Source organism: Mustela erminea, chromosome 1 (genome assembly GCF_009829155.1).
Source record: "Mustela erminea isolate mMusErm1 chromosome 1, mMusErm1.Pri, whole genome shotgun sequence".
NCBI classification, from domain to species: domain Eukaryota; kingdom Metazoa; phylum Chordata; class Mammalia; order Carnivora; family Mustelidae; genus Mustela; species Mustela erminea.
The window spans coordinates 20,160,113-20,175,228 of record NC_045614.1 but is presented as its reverse complement, the minus strand read 5'-3'; the positions used below and the strand labels follow the sequence as shown (position 1 = coordinate 20,175,228).

The window sequence follows — 15,116 nt, the reverse complement described above, 5'->3', positions numbered from 1 at the left end:
GTCCAAATATTTTCTGCTGTTCAGCCTGAGTCTTGGGGGGACCCAACAGCATAGGGTATCACTGCTGTGGGCTGAGAAGGCAGATCTCTCTGCCCCTCTGCCCAGAAGGCCAAACAGGACATATAGCCTTCCCAATGCCCCTACCTCCAGCTCCTCCCCCCCATAGAGGATGGGCTGGCTCCAGAGAGGAGGTGGCATGGGGCTACCTGGGCCGAGTGGCCCAGGGGAAGCTGGCTGCTTCCCAGAGTGTTGGGACGTGGGAGCTGAGAACCCCTTTCTGCGGAGCTCTGCCAGCAGACATGGGAAGAGGGAGAAAGGATAGGACCCCCTCCACCTTGACTTTGGCTCTGGGGGCTTAGATACAGTTAAAATGAAGCTGCTAACTACGGTGGGCAGGGAACCGGGAGAAGATTCCTTCCAGGGAACAGGAATGCACAGGCTTGTGGGTGGAAGTAGAGGCAGCTCCAAAGAGGGGTGGGCAACTAGTCCCAAGAAAGAGGAGTAGGAAGCCCTGAGGCGCCCTGCTCCCCTGGCCCTGGGACAGGTCTAGACAGAGCGGACTCAGAATATGCACAGTAACCATGAGGAAGTTGCTGGGTGACTCCGCCCCGCCCCTTTGGATGGAGAGATGGAAAGGCCAGGAAGGCCTGAGCAGTGGATGGCAGTCATGTCATAAAGGAGAATATCTCCAGGTCATGGGTCGACAGGGTGGGCTGGAGGCCCTTTTAGAGGTGACGTTGGGGTCCCCACATAGGCTTTCCTGGAGAAGGCAGGGCTCCGGTAAGGCCATGGTCTCACCATGGAGGGGAGGTTCAAGCTGCCCCTCTCCTCCAGCCCAGGACAAGGGGGCGTCACGCCCCACACCCCATGGCTCACATTCTGCTGCCAGAACAGGGGTCCCTGACCGCCAGCCAGAGTAGAGCTCTTGGGGACCCTCAGGCGCCTGCAGAGGGGAGAGAGGCCCCCACCCGGTGAGGAGAGGGTGCGGGAGGAGCTTTGTGCGTGGCAGGCGGGGCCCAGCAACAGCTGTTCACTTACTGAAGCTATTTTATAATATTGCTGGAGCTTTTAAAATAATCCCATTTCTGCAGAATATTCCCAGCTAATTGGAGCTGTCTCTTTCTTATTAAACAGAAAGGTTATAAAAATGTGTGTTGAGGGTTTAAGAGCAATACCTCTCGGCTGTTCTGATTGTTATGACAAGGATAACGTACCGGAAGCCCGTGCTTGGCGGGCTTGGCAGTGCAGGCTCCGGCGGCTGGGCAGGGCCCGGGGTTGGGGCCTGGGCAGGGCCAGGCTGGCTCTCCCCACTGAGCCTTGCACAGCACCGGCTTGAGGGATGGCAGCCTTCCCCAGAACAATTGCTCTCTAAACACTTAGGCTGCTGTGACAGGGCTGTCCATCACCCAGGCCTCTGACTGGGGGAATTCGCATAATTTACTGAGAGGCAGGGGAGAGGGGGAAGCAATTCCAATTAGCTGAGCCAGGAGGCAGATGAGTTCCCCAAGACTTCAGTGCTTCAGGAAGATGAGTAAATACCACCTCTCCCTGATGGAGGGAGAAGTCTCTGTCCCTGTTCCAGCAACTGAGGGCAAAGGGACTGAGAGGTGCCCATTCTGCAGATGGGAGCATGAGGCCCATGGCTGTAGAAGGCCTTACCCAAGGTCATCCAAAGAGGGCTGAAACAAGTCCGGACCTGTTTGGAGCCATGACCTTGTGCCCAGCACCCATCCCTCCCTGTACCCACCTTTGGAGAGTAGTGTACACCCAGCTCTGTTCTGGAAGCCTCTGGACCCCCTGCCCTCTGCTGTCCTTCATCAAAGCAGCCCCATTTTAATCTGTCATATATGGGGGATCTGTGTCAAATTTAGTTTAAAATGAATTCCACATTGCTTAAAAAGACAGTTGGAAATCCAGTGTTCTGGAAGAGGCTGACAAGATTTCCATGGACCCCTTCCCGCTTGCCAGCTGCCCTTATCTGACCCATTTAATGGACAAATCTGTTTACTCCCTGGGATCCTTCCCTGGCCCTCTCTCACAGAAGATAAGCTTCCAGACTGACCTGGGCCACCCACCTCCCATTCTTACTTGTCACCTTTCTCCACAGGCCACCCTACTCTCCCTGTATACCTCAGGGGCTGCAGAAGGCATCTATACGTTGTTCCAACCTCACTGACATGTCACTCTCGAATGTGCTCCACTGCCAGTCCTGCCCCTGGCTTGGGGCTCAGTTCCAAGCTGTGTAGGGCAGTCTCTGTGTGTGTTGGGCCCTGCTCACTGCCTCTACTGGGTGGTGTGTGTAGGGGCAGGACAGCACTCTCACCCCTCCTCCCTCCATGGGTCTGGCACCCCCTTCCCTCCATTTCCCCCCCTCCCCAGGGGCAGCCTTTCCATGATTGCTTATGATTCAGCAATAGAGCAAGCCTCCAGTGGCTTCCTAGCAGCTCTGAGGGGAAGATGAGGGGGTTTATTGGACCCATATTACCTTCAAGGGGACTGAGGCACAGTGACATTAGGTAATGAGCTCAAGGTCACCTGGGCCCATTGAATGTCCACTGTCTCCCCAGCCATGAATCAGGCCAAGCGTGGGGATGACTGTCCTTTCCACCCTGTGCTCATGGGACATTTCTCCTATGATTTGCAGCCACAGTTGATATCCAGCTCCACCACCCGCTTCCCGGCCTCCTGGCTTGCCTGCTCCAGTGCAATGGGCTCCTTCATCATGGAGAACTCACCTCTCGAAACGGAGCAGATCTTAAATGCTTCACTGGCTTTCCCTGGAGCAGATCCTACCTTCACACCTTTTCCTAGTTCTCGCATGCTCCCTTCATGCCCTCCCATGTACCCTCCAACAGAAAGCAGTTGCTGTCCTCATGCACCCCAAAGTACTGGACGTCCAATTCCACTGGGCTGGGGGGCTCCATGGATGGGAAGGGGAGGAGGTGGGGGAGGGGCCCTTGCTGAAGAACCTGAGGCCTGCTCACTGGCCACCTGGGAAGAGATTCTCCAACTGCTGCCTGCAAAGCCCTGTTTGGAGGTGGTGGGGGTGGGGGGGGGCAGGTGGCAAAGGGAGCAAAGAGGTTCAGTCCAAGCAAGAGAGACAAGGCGAGTTAGATGTTGGTCAAACCAGGAGGCTGCACTGCCACTCCAGGAGCGGGCAGGAAGTGCTAATTTGCATGCCAAGTGCATAGTTTTGCATATTGAGATAAGATGGGCTTATTAGAATTTTTTTTTTCTAAAGATCACAATGGGCTCCTCATGACTCAACCCAGGAAGAGCTGGATTGGGAGTCAAATCCTATCTCCGCTGTTTGCAGGCCAGATGGAACCATTCACTCTGAACCACTGGGGCCTCAGTTTCCTCCTCCACTCAATGGGGCTAATGTTGTGCGCTTGGAAGGTTATGGTGGGAATTAGGCATCCTTCCAGCTGTGCCTGGTATGTGTGGAGAAGGAGGGGAGGGGAGGGGGAATGGTGATGTGGCTTATGATTCCCATTCCCTTTCAAGAGAAAAGGTCGGGAATTCTCCCTTGAAATTCACAGGAAAGACATATGGACCCTGGGCAAGCCCTTTCCCTCTGTACAGGGTCATAAGGTTCTCAGTTCCCAGAGAAGTGTGGGAGTAGGTGAGCTCCAGTTATGGGGTAAGTTCCCTCAATGCCTCTTTACCAGGAAGATGCAGCAAGACTCTTCGTGAGGTCAAAGTATGGTCCTCAGGCTCTGCCAAGAGCAGGTCTGGAAGGCTGGGGGGGTTCTCGAGCCCGGGGTGAGGAAATTCCAGACTTGCCCAGTTTTCTTCTATAAGAGCAGCTAGGCCAGTGTTCTGAGTGGGCAACAGCTGTTCCTGGAATGTCCAGCCGAATTGCTACAACATGAGGATGGGGGGCACCAAGTGGCCAGGGCTCCCAGGGAGCCCTCAGTCCAGTCAGAGCCATGGAGCTGGCAGAGAGCTGGCAGAGATCCAGGAGGAGGCTCTACGGACTTCTGAGGGCAGGGTCCATCTCACTCCCAGGGATCTGACCTGCAGGGCTGGCAGGGGTCCCAAGGCGAGCCTGCCTCCAGAACCCAGCACAACAGAGGCAATTTATTATTACATAGCCATTTAGTCATTCATTAGCACTTGATAATTCCCTGCCCTTTGAGGGGCCTGAGCATGCCCGGCCCACCTCCTGCCCCTGGGTTCGAGGACCACCCCCCACTCCTGCCCATGCCTGACTCATCAGCAACCTCTTCTGTCCATGGCCTGCTCCCAGCTACCCGAAGGCAGCTGGCTTGGCTTTTCAGACAAGACCTGAGCGGCTTGTTGCAAACTGCTGAGTCGACATCCGACCCTCCCTGAGGTCTCTCCTGTCTCTCTCAACGTGTCTCTCCATCCGCCTCTGCCTATCCAAAACTCCTCCTCGCTCATTTAGAAATTAAGACCTCAGCACGATGGTGCTCTGGAGCTCCAGACGGGGCTCAGGGAGGGCATGGCTGTAGGTGTGGGGTGGGGAGAGCCCTTCCAGCAGTGGAGGGGAATATAAGCAGACTTCTAGAATTTTCCTTGTCTTCTCCCTGACTCTCACTGGCCTACCTGGTGTGACTGCCCAAGCACCCCCTTCTGCCTGCCGGGAGCCCAGAAAAGCTCTCTGACGTCCCGACTCTGCAGAGAAAAGGCTTGTCTCTGTCTTGGGTGTTCCGTACTGTCCTTTGAAATAGATTCTGAGGCTCAGTCATCTCCAGAACAGCCAGGTTGTTTCCCACCTGCCAAGCCCCTGGGCCCAGCTGGGAAGGGATCCAGAATCCTTGCAAGCCACGGTCAGCTGTGGCACCTGTGGCCTGAACCGCGTTCCCTTCCTCAACCCACACCTTCTGGACTATGAGGCCCCCTCTCCCAGCCTCTGCCCTGCCTGCCCATCAACACCCATCCCTGCTTTGTTGTGCCTTCCAGGATCAAGACCAGGTGCCCTCTTCATTTGCCTGAGCTGGCACTACTTCATTCCGGCCGAGGAAAGAGAAGAACATGCTTCCACTCCAGGCTAGGGGGACGGACAGCCCTGCCTGCTCGGCCCTCTGTGTGGCCTGAGGAGCCAGAGTTTCCAGCCCTGCTGCCTGCCCAGCCTGGACTCATCTATCTTGAGTACCCCTGGCCTCCCCTGCACCCCCAGACAGCAGAGCATCTTCCAATCCACACAGCCTTCCTCAGCAGATCCCCACGGCTCACCCACTCCCCCTTGAGTCAGCGCCACTGACAATTTCGTAGGGGACTGGGTTGGACAAATCTCCAGGTCCTCTGAGGGCCTAGATAGTCGCTGAATCTTAAGTGCACCTGCATGGCGCTTGAGGCCAGCGTCCTGGTTTCTGTGACGACAGGTCCAGGCTGCGAGGGGCTTCTCTGCAATCGACATCCCCAGGCCACTCCAACCAGAGGGGGAGGAGTCCATGCCTCCTTCCTCCCTGCTCCCTGTTCCACTTCACCTCAGACCCTGGTAGAGGCAGAGGTCTTAAAGGATCTCACGCAGGGAGATGGTGAGGCTGCCAACAGAGCGTGCTTCTGAGAGAGGAGACACCCATACCCAGTGCTAATGGGAAAGCTAGACTGATTCTTGGCAGGAAGCTTCCCTTCTCCTCCCTGCTAGTGTCCAAGGAACTCAGGGGGAGGGTCTTGAGTGCCAGGACAAGGGCCAAGAGGCAGCAGCCTCATGAAATGATACCAGGCAGCCTCTCTGGGGCCTTCCAGCTTCTCACAACACACTGCTCTTCCTGGCCCTGCTGCCCCCTCCCCCAGCATCAGCATTTTGCAGTAATTGAAGAACGTCTAGCCTCATCTGTCTTCCAGGCTCAACAAATGAAGTGCTAACTGTCCCTCACAGGAACAGCAGCCATCAGTTAAATTAAGTGATGGCAGAGGGGTGTCCTGCCCTCCCCTCGACTATCTAGCAGAGAATAATCCACCAAAAGGTGGAAGGGCAAAAGCCAAGGGCTGTTTTCAGCAGAAGAAGAAAAGGAAACTCCTGAGGGAGTTTCCCTAGCCCATTGCTCAAAGAGTTACTCCCTGGAGTCTAGCCTTGGTCTCTCCTGCCATCTTATGTACCATCAGTACTTACTGCCCTCCTTCAAGTGCCTTCTGCTGTTGGGGAGGGGAAGGGGGACGGCGTGAGGTGCGGACCTGGCCTCAGACAGCCCCACTTAGGAAATGGACTTCTCACTCTGTGCTCACGTTGAGCAGAGCTAACTCATTCAGGAGACGCATCTCTGACCTGCTGGTTTCATTCGTCAAGTCTCCAAAACCCTCCGTGCCTCAGTTCCCTCATCTGCAAAATGAACAAGTTAGGGACAGGCTGTTTCTCTTTCCCAGTCTTGGTGAGGGAGGCCAGCACCCGCTCAGCTCCGCTCTCCGAGGGCCTGGAGGGGCAGCTATCAGAGGAGGCAATTTGCCGTGGCCATTCTGCTGATGGGGCGTTAGGCGGTGATGGAAGGCAGCCTCCGTCAGAGCCTGACTTAGCCCACCGCGGACACTCTTCGCTTCTACCTGAAGGCAGAAAAACACGTCTCGTGGAGAGTTAGAGCCACTGTCAGTGCTGGCCAGGGGCTCCGAGGAGACTTTTATTTATTTGGAAGCCATTTAGACACCTAATGCTCTTCCGAGGGGAGAATTTCTCTCTTTTATTTGTCCTCATTTTCTCTTGCCACAGTGGGATGGAGGCCCCAGGATGAGGCGACAGAGCCAGGATCTAGGCTTATGTGCCACATATACACCACTGTAGGTGAGACCCAGGGACCTTGCCAGGGGTCTCTCGTGCCTCCGGGGCCGATGTGCAAGTCAGGGTTCTCCCAAGAGGAGCTCTGAGAATGCTCCGAGGGGCACAGAGGACAGAACCCAGACCGGAGCCTGCAGCCTGAGTCTCTTTGCCCACCGCAACCCCAAGACAAGCTCCCCGGCACGCAGTTTCCTCATCTATAAAAGGAGAGGTAGGACCAGACCTCTCGGAGGAAAACTGCAGACCGTCCAGAGCAGCTAGAGGTGGGAATGGACCTCCATCCAGGACCACCAAGACAGGGGCCCTGGTGGGAGCAGGCCCTCTGACTGGACGGTCATGTCCATCGCCATCCTGCCTAAGTTGGGTAAGTGAAGGACAATGAAGGTGACACTGGGCTTCCCTGGACTCACACAACCAAAGATCCTTCTCAAAGGATGCGGCCACCTGGGCTGCTGGAATCTCAGTGCAGGAGGCACGGGCTGTCCTGACACCCTGGCTCATCGTCACCCCACGCTGCCCATGAAGCCATGCCATCCTGCCGTCCACCGGCCCGCCTCTGCCAGGAACAACCCCAGGGGCTGTGTTCCCACCTCCCCTCCTGAAGAGGTCCAGCGAGAAAGAAGCTGGGGCCTGGGCAAACAGTCTCCTCGTGGCAACCCACATACGTCTGGCTCCATCCTGTCTCAGCCCTTTGCTCAGATGCTCTTCTCCCCACCTCCAACCATGCATCCATCCGAGCCCTCCCAGTTCTTCTGTGTCTGTTCCAAGGCCCCTTCCTCCAGAAAGCCTTCCCTGACTATCCAAGCCTCACATTGCTGAGTGACCACATGCTCTGTTTCACCCACAGGAGGTAACTCATGGTCGGAAGTATCCATCATGTTTTTCCTATGTCATATTTCCCCACTGAGTGGAGAGTTTGCAGGGACCAAGGATCTACACCTGCCAGAATCTACCCAATTAGCCAGTGTCCTCTCTTGGTCAAATAATCTGACTTTAGTGTCCCTCACGATGATGGAGATCTTTCCGGGGAGCTTCCGCTATAGTACCAGGAGGCCTGGGCTCCCCCAGGAGCGCTGTGCTGAGTTCTTGATATTGGAAGCCATGATGGAGACACAAAGGCCCAGGTGAGTAGCATCACTCTTGGTCATGGGAAACAGATCTGGGATGACAACCTAGGACTCCAGATTTGAAGATCCATGCCTGATCTACACTAACCCCTGGGTGGCCTCAGGCAAGTCTCCTCCTCTCTCTGGGCCTCAGTTTCCCCCTCTGTCTAACAAAGGGGTCCTATGGGCTCTGACAGTATGTAGCCTAGGACTTGGCCATGATTTTGGTGTGCCGGCGGTGAGGCCTTACATTGAATGAAAGGGTTAAACTCGGTCTCTTCCATTTATTACAATAAGTGGCACTACAAGGACTGAGGGTCATTTACTGTGCAGAGGATTCTTTTTTTTTTTTAAGATTTTATTTATTTATTTGACAGATACAGATCACAAGCAGGCAGAGAGAGAGGAGGAAGCAGGCTCCCCGCTGAGCAGAGAGCCTGTTGCGGGGCTCGATCCCAGAACCCTGGGATCATGACCTGAACCGAAGGCAGAGGCTTTAACCCACTGAGCCACCCAGGCCCCACTGTGCAGAGGATTCTTAATGCCTTTGGAAGTAGGGTGCCTATCTCATTGCACCTAGAGGCCACCTTGCATCTGTACCGTGCTCAGGCAGAGGCATTGTGGGAAACTCACATTGCTAAAGGTCCCCATGGAGCTGGTGGGTGAGCCAAAGTAGCCACCGGCAGCTGTGGGCACTGGTGGTCATCCCATACATGGAGTGGCTCTTTCTGGGGGCCCTTAGGGACCACTGACTCTGGCCCAAAGGGGGCACAGGACAGGCACATCAGAGGAGGCTAAATGAGGTGGGGACAGCCTCCTGTCATAGAAGGACACTTCCCAGGACAGAGGCAATCCTGGGTTAATGGGGTTCTGGAGGGTGGGTCCTAGCTCAGATCATGTTTGGCTCTGGGGAATCTCCCTTCTTTCCTTCTCTAATATGCCCACCCCACCTTGCTCATCTTACAAGGCCAAGCTGGAATCCCTCTTCCTAGTCTAGGAAAATTACGCTGCCTGCCAGCAGGTACGCCCTCCACTTCTTGGGGAGGCCTAAGTCTCTGGGTGGTTTCCTTTCGTTAAGCCTTTGCTGAGTGCCAAGTCTTGCCCTAGAGGTGTTACCTGCTTTGGGTCTCCAGACTCCCCTTGCCAGCTGGGTACCACATCTCCCATTATACAGACAAAGAAACAGAAGCTCAGAGAGGCAAACTGAATTACCTACACCATCTGTGGTATCTGATGCCAAAGCTTTCACTTCTTGTGCCCAGACTAGACCACTCTTCCTGGGCACACCCCCAAGCCCATGGAGATGCCACTCAAAAGTCCTTATGTCAACAATTCCTGCCTTCTCCCAATGGCCAGGTTCTTTGTGGGGCCCTGAGGAAGTGACAGGGACAAAGGAGAATCAGGCCCCAGCTTAACAAGAGTCCAGTGTGCAAGCATTTTCCTGAATCGGAGATGGAGGCTATGGGCCCTGTGTGTGTGTGTGTGTGTGTGTGTCTCAGGAAGTAGGGACAGTAGAGTGAGGACTGGCCTGGGGAGGCCTGTCTAGTTGAGGTGGGGCTTGGGAGGCTTCCTGGCATAAGCAGTATTTATGAATGTCCTGGGTTCAAGTGGTAGGGTGAGAGAGTGTGTTCTTGGAGGAGGGAACCATAGCAGGAAAGCGCTAAGAACACTGGGAGCGGTCTAGCCTACTGGCTAATGGAGTGGCAAAGGGTTGTGAGAGGGAGGCTGGAGGTGAGCACGCTGGAGTGGGAATATTGCTTCCCCAGGTGTCCTGGATGGACATTCCTGATGGGCTTCTACCTCCCTTGTGTGGCATAACCAAGGCTACGACTTGCTTTGCCCATAAGAGGGTTTATATAAAGACCTCTCAGTTTCTTCTGTTCTGCTGAGCTGACCTCCCCTCAGCCCACATGCAGAACTGACTGAGGCCAGGTTCCCTGGCAGGGCTGCCCCCACCCCACAGGCTGCAGCTTCCCCTGCCCCTGCCACCCCGTGTCTTCCAGCACAGGCACCTCTGGCTAGGTAAGTAGTCTTTGCTGCCAAGCATATCAATGTGCCTGCCGTGGAAGTCCCGCCATTTCTGGGAAGACTTGATTTTTCTCCTCCCATGACTTTAAACTGGGGCTGGAGCCAGCTGCCAAAAGACGGAGGGTGTTGTGAGCCTCAAAGTTGGAATGTGTAAACTCTTACTACCCATGTACTCTTAATTACCTCCCCTCCTTATTTGTCTTCCTTTAACGGCCTGTCAACCAAAATCTCCCGCCTTTCCCTCTGCGCCAGCAGCCTCAATTAGGTGCACATCTGTGGCGGCTGGAACCAAAATGCCCAGCTACCAATGCCCACTCACTGCACCCAGCCTGGATACAGGTGCCTGGCACTCCTCAGATCTGTGCCACTCTGGTGCCGAAGGGTAGAGAGACATTCCCTGACATTTCTTACCCTGCTACTCAGTGTCTGCCTTGGGAAGTTTCCCACCTAACCCCAGAGGGCACCTAATCCAGAGGGTAACACCCTTTGTGCTGGGTCCCTGGAGCCATGCCCTATGGGCATTTATCCAGCAAATAGTTGGGGGAGGACACTGTGGGGCCATCCTGCCCTGGGTATGGGAGAAACAGAAATGCTGGAGACAGGTATCAGCAGGGGGGCGCTGGGAGGGGTCTGATTAGCTCAGAGCCTGTTGACTCTTCTCTGTTGAACCCCCCTACCTCCCACCCCCTTCTGTTCTAGCCTGGAGGAACTGCTCAATCCAGGTGTGGGAGTGGGGCCGTCTGGCACAGTTAGGCATCTGGTTTAGTGAGAGCCCTGCTTTTCCCCATACAGTGGCCTAGCTTGTCCTCCAGTGCCCACTAGCCCCCTCCTGGTCACAGGCCCCAAGCCTCTCAGGAGTTTGGGACCCAGGACACTGCCTTCCTCTGATAATGTTTTGGGGGCCTCAGAGTTTGGGACCTATTGGCAAACCTCACTCAGCTCTGGGGAGGAGGAAACTTTTAAAATTGTCTCTTTATCAAGCCCTGGTTTGTGACGGTGGGGTGGGTGTGGGACAGCCCAGGCAGGACTGGAGAGCGAGTAATTGTTGTCCTGCGCCTTATTTCCAGCTTCTGACCTCTGCCCTCCTTAGTCCAGGGACCACCATTCTCCCTTCAACATTAAGTTGTCCTTGGGCTGACCTGTGAATAAATGGTGGAAGGATCACCTAGATATCATGAAGTGGGGCCTCTTGCCCAGGTGGCTACTGTTCTCATTCCTCCTGTTAAGTACAGAGTCTGTGGTTAGCTACTGCTGAAGGGATCTTGCCCCAAGCCAGGCTGGTGGGAAACATTCTCCCATTCTATCTGCACAAGGGCAAGAGCAGAGTTCCAGGGGCAACTTCCGGGGAATCTCTTGGATGCTCTCTCCCAACCCAGAGCATTTCAATTTACCAAGCAATTTCATCCTAGAAATGGGGTTAAGCACCCACACAAGCACCCACAAGGAGAGGAAACTGAGACTCTGAGAGGCTCACCAGCTGCAGCATCAGAAGCCACACCAGCCCCAGGCTTCCTGCCGCAGGCAGGAGCCAGGGGCCCAGGACAGAAAGGATTGGATCGCGCGGGGATGAGCTTCCTGGCACTGGAGGAGTCTAAATAGAGGCTCTGGAAGCCTTGGGGGCTGGGGCTAGGGGCCAGTCTGCACACAGTGCATGCTAAGACCAGTGAAGTTAGTGAGTGGCTATGGATGGCTGCATCCCGGCATTCTCAGCCCCTCAGAACTGTGCAGCTGGACCCAGGTTCTGGCTCAGGGATCCAGGAGCCCCAAGCCCTTTCTTTCTGTCAGGGCATGGGGACCCGAGTCCCCTAAGAGAGGACTCTTGCAAGTAGCAAGAGCCACTAGGGGTTTGAGTTCAGCACCCATGCCCTCTTCTCTGGTCTCCTAAAGTCTGCCATTCCAGCATTAAACCTGTGACTCCAGGCCTTAAGCCTGTTGAAGGTCGAGCCCCCGAAAGGGTCACACAGAAGCCTGCCACGGGCCGCGAGGTCAGAAACTCCTATCGCGGGTGCAGCAGAGAGGGGCAGGGGGGTCCGAGGCTGGAAGATGGAGGCGCGCACCGGGAGGTCAGCCCACGGTTGGGGCGCAGGACGCGCGCGCACCGGCTCCGCTCAGCCGCGCGGGCCAGCAGGGCCGGTTCGGGGCGGCGCGGGGACGAGGGGCGCGCGGGCACGGGCGGGCGCGTGGCCGCGGCGGGGGCGCGCGGGGGCGGGCCGGCCGGGGAAGGAGGGCGGGGGAGGGCGGCGCCGGCAGGTTGGCGGCGGCCGCTATTTGAGCGGCGGTCCCGGGCCGGGCGCTCAGAGCGCTTCGAGTCAGCGCGGCGGAGAGATCGCGGCGCGCAACCCGCAGAGGCGCTGCGGCCCGTGCAGCCCCGGAGGCCCAGCGCGAAGAAGGCGGAGGAGGCGGAGAGGCCGGATTGCCGCCCGCGCCCCCCCAACCCCGCCGCCGCCGCCGCCGCCGCCCCCCCCTCTCCCCGCGGCGCCGCATCTTGAATGGAAACATGGCGGTGCCGGCTCGGACCTGCGGCGCCTCTCGGCCCGGCCCGGCGCCGACTGCGCTCCCCTGGCCCGGCCGCGGCCCCCAGCCCGGCCCCGGCGCCTGCCGCCCGCCGTCCCGGCCCCCGCGCCCGCTGTTGCTGCTGTTGCCGCCGCTGCTGCTGCTACCGCTGCTCGCCGCCCCCGGTGCTTCTGCCTACAGCTTCCCCCAGCAGCACACGTAAGTGGCCTCCCCTGCCGGCTGCGGGACCCCGGACGAGCCCTGCGCGCCCCTCCGCCGCCCGGCCCGCGCCGGTCCCTCCCCGCGCCGGGGCGGGGGCGCTGGGTCCGGCTGCCTGCTGCGCCCGGGGACGGCGGCCCCAAGACCAGGGGGGCGGCTAGCCGCGTCCCAGGGCTTCTGGCTGCGTCGCGAAACTTCCCCGCCGTGCCCCTTATCCCCCCCCCACCCCCTAACGGGGCAGAGCTAGATCTGCAAGCCTCGGGATGGGGTGGGGGGCTCCGAGTTTGCCAGCTGATTCCCCTGCCGCTGTCCGGGTGAGAGGGGGACCTGAGGTTGGGTGAGGGGGCGGCCAGCGACCCCTGCCCGGCAGAGTTGGAGCCGCGCGTCTGCCCCACGTTTCGTCCCCAGTGGGGGAACCCGGCGCTTTTGAGCCAGAGGTGGGGGACACCTCCACACCTGTCTTCATTGGCCTTTTCCTTTGACGGGAGGGACTGGATGCAGAGGAGGCAAGCACCTTCTTGTGACCAGTACCACAGAGGTGGTCAGTGTCCCTTGTTCTTGCCCCCTCACTCCTGAGGGGAGGATCCCTTGGAGAGCCCAGCTGGGAGGTGAAGGTGCTGGGATGGAGGCAGAAAGTGAATGGCAGGGAGGACCCCTGCGTCCTCTTGCTGCTGCTGCCAACGAGGGAATGGCATCTGGTGGCCCTGCCAGCTTCTGCTGGTTTTCATGGTCCTTTTGAGCCTCCTCTCCCTCCCCACGAATGAACGCGCAAACTTGGGCATCCTCCTCCGGTGAGCTTAGCCAGATGTGTCTGGGGCTCGGAGTGGGTATTCAGTGCATGTGGTCTTTAGGACAGCGGCTATTTCCCTGGGCACCCTACCCCAGACTTCTGTCAGTGCCCAGACTCCCCTCGCCACTGTGGCTTTGGGCCGTGGTGACCACCTTGCTATCTGTGTCTGTCTCCAGGTCTGTGGAGCTACCTGCCCCTGGAACCCTTCACCAGTAGCCAGGCCTGGGGTTTGGGAAATGAGTAGCTGGGCTGCTAGTGGCCAAGGGGAAGGTTCTGGCCTCAGGGAAGGGGGAGGCTGACTCTGCGTCATTAGACCATTTCTGCCCAAGGGTAGGAGCCCCTGGTTTTGCCTCAGAACCCGCCGACTCCAGCTTTTAGGTTCTCCCAGATGAGGGAAAAACAAACTCGGGAAAGGCACTGCTCTGAGTGTCTCTTCATCTCGTTGTTTCTTTCCTCACACAGCCTGGCTGTGCTCAGGCGGGTGATCAGTTGGCAAATTACAGGTGCCGCACGGACGTGTCCTCTGTCAACCGTCTGGATGTGTGTGTGTGTGTGTGTGTGTGTGTGTGTGTTGGGGGGTGTGCAGGGAGAGGAGAATCATATGGAAGTTCAGGGCTCGTGGGTGCGTTATTGTCTTTCATTTGCTGTGATGAAAATGGACTTCAACCACGATGTTTAAAAAGAGCAAAAGCATTATTTTTTTTGTTGTTCTTTTTTCCTCAAAGCCAAGCCACAATATTTTTTCCCTAGCCATTTCATAGCTACTCAAATGAAGGTTTAAATAGATGTGCCTTTTCACCTCTTCTCCCCTCGCCCCCCTCTCCTTGCAAACTGCAGTGGGCCAGATGGCCATTGGGCCTGCATGGGTCTCCATTGGAAGGACAGTGTGAGACCCTGACCAGAGTGGACACCTGTCACTCTGTCCCCAGCAAGAAGACGATGAGGCGGGTGTGATGGCAGCGGCACATTTCCAGCTGGACGCTCTTCTCTTGTCGATAGAGTTGGAGCTAATTTGAGGGTTTGGGACATGTCTCGCAGACCGTAATTAGAGAATGAGAGCGGGGGTGGGGTGGGGGTTGTGCGCTCTGAGGGTCCGGAGGGAAGTGACTAATGTGACGACGACACACTGGGTTTACCGTGACAGCCAGCGCCCTTCAGCTGCCCTGGTCCCGCAGATGCGGATGCCCATTGATCCTTGGAAGGAGGAAGGGGAGGGAATCGAGTGAGGGCCCCCACATGACCGTGGCTGGCTGGAGCGGGGGCTTTTGTTGAACTCACATGAAAGGCTGAGGCAGCTGCCGTGGGGCTGCCTTGCGGGTGGACAGCCTCCCGGAACTCTCCTGGGTCAGCGGCCAGGCTAGGACGAGACGTTGATACAGGTGGCTTTCTGAGCCTCAGCGTCTCGGCACTGGGGTGATGACCGCTCTGTGGAGAGGGCCCTAGGTGGGAAAATCATTTCCTCCTCCACGTCTGGCAGGGCCACAGGGCCCAGCTCTGCGAGCCCCTGGGTTTTAAGCCAGCGTGGGTTTGAGGTCCGGTGGCCATTATTTCTGTAATCGCTGGGGCAGCGTGGCTCTCCGCCCATCAGGCGAAGGGACCGAGGCAGCCGCTGGATCAAGGACAGAGGAGTTGCCGTTGGATTGGGAACAGGGTTTTGGTGTTGGCTGCAGAAGGTTGGGGGGACTCCCTCACCCCACTTGAACCGAGATCAGGGTTTCAAACAAGGAGGAGGCCACAGGAG

General features: G+C 57.3%; 1 protein-coding gene across 8 annotated transcripts in view; it reads left to right on the top strand.

Annotated features, from left to right (window-relative positions):
• Positions 1-12,134: 12,134 nt before the first annotated feature.
• Positions 12,135-15,116, top strand: part of CACNA2D2 (calcium voltage-gated channel auxiliary subunit alpha2delta 2) — a 138,667-nt gene continuing 135,685 nt past the window's right edge. For 6 of the 8 annotated variants that reach the window (XM_032320607.1, XM_032320590.1, XM_032320599.1 and 3 more), the window contains exon 1: positions 12,136-12,585. In XM_032320607.1, coding sequence (XP_032176498.1) covers positions 12,371-12,585 — 215 coding nt within the window. In that variant the 5' untranslated portion in view covers positions 12,136-12,370. Of the gene's footprint in view, positions 12,586-15,116 lie in introns of all 8 variants that reach the window. The other 2 variants (XM_032320555.1, XM_032320546.1) reach the window with 1 other exon arrangement.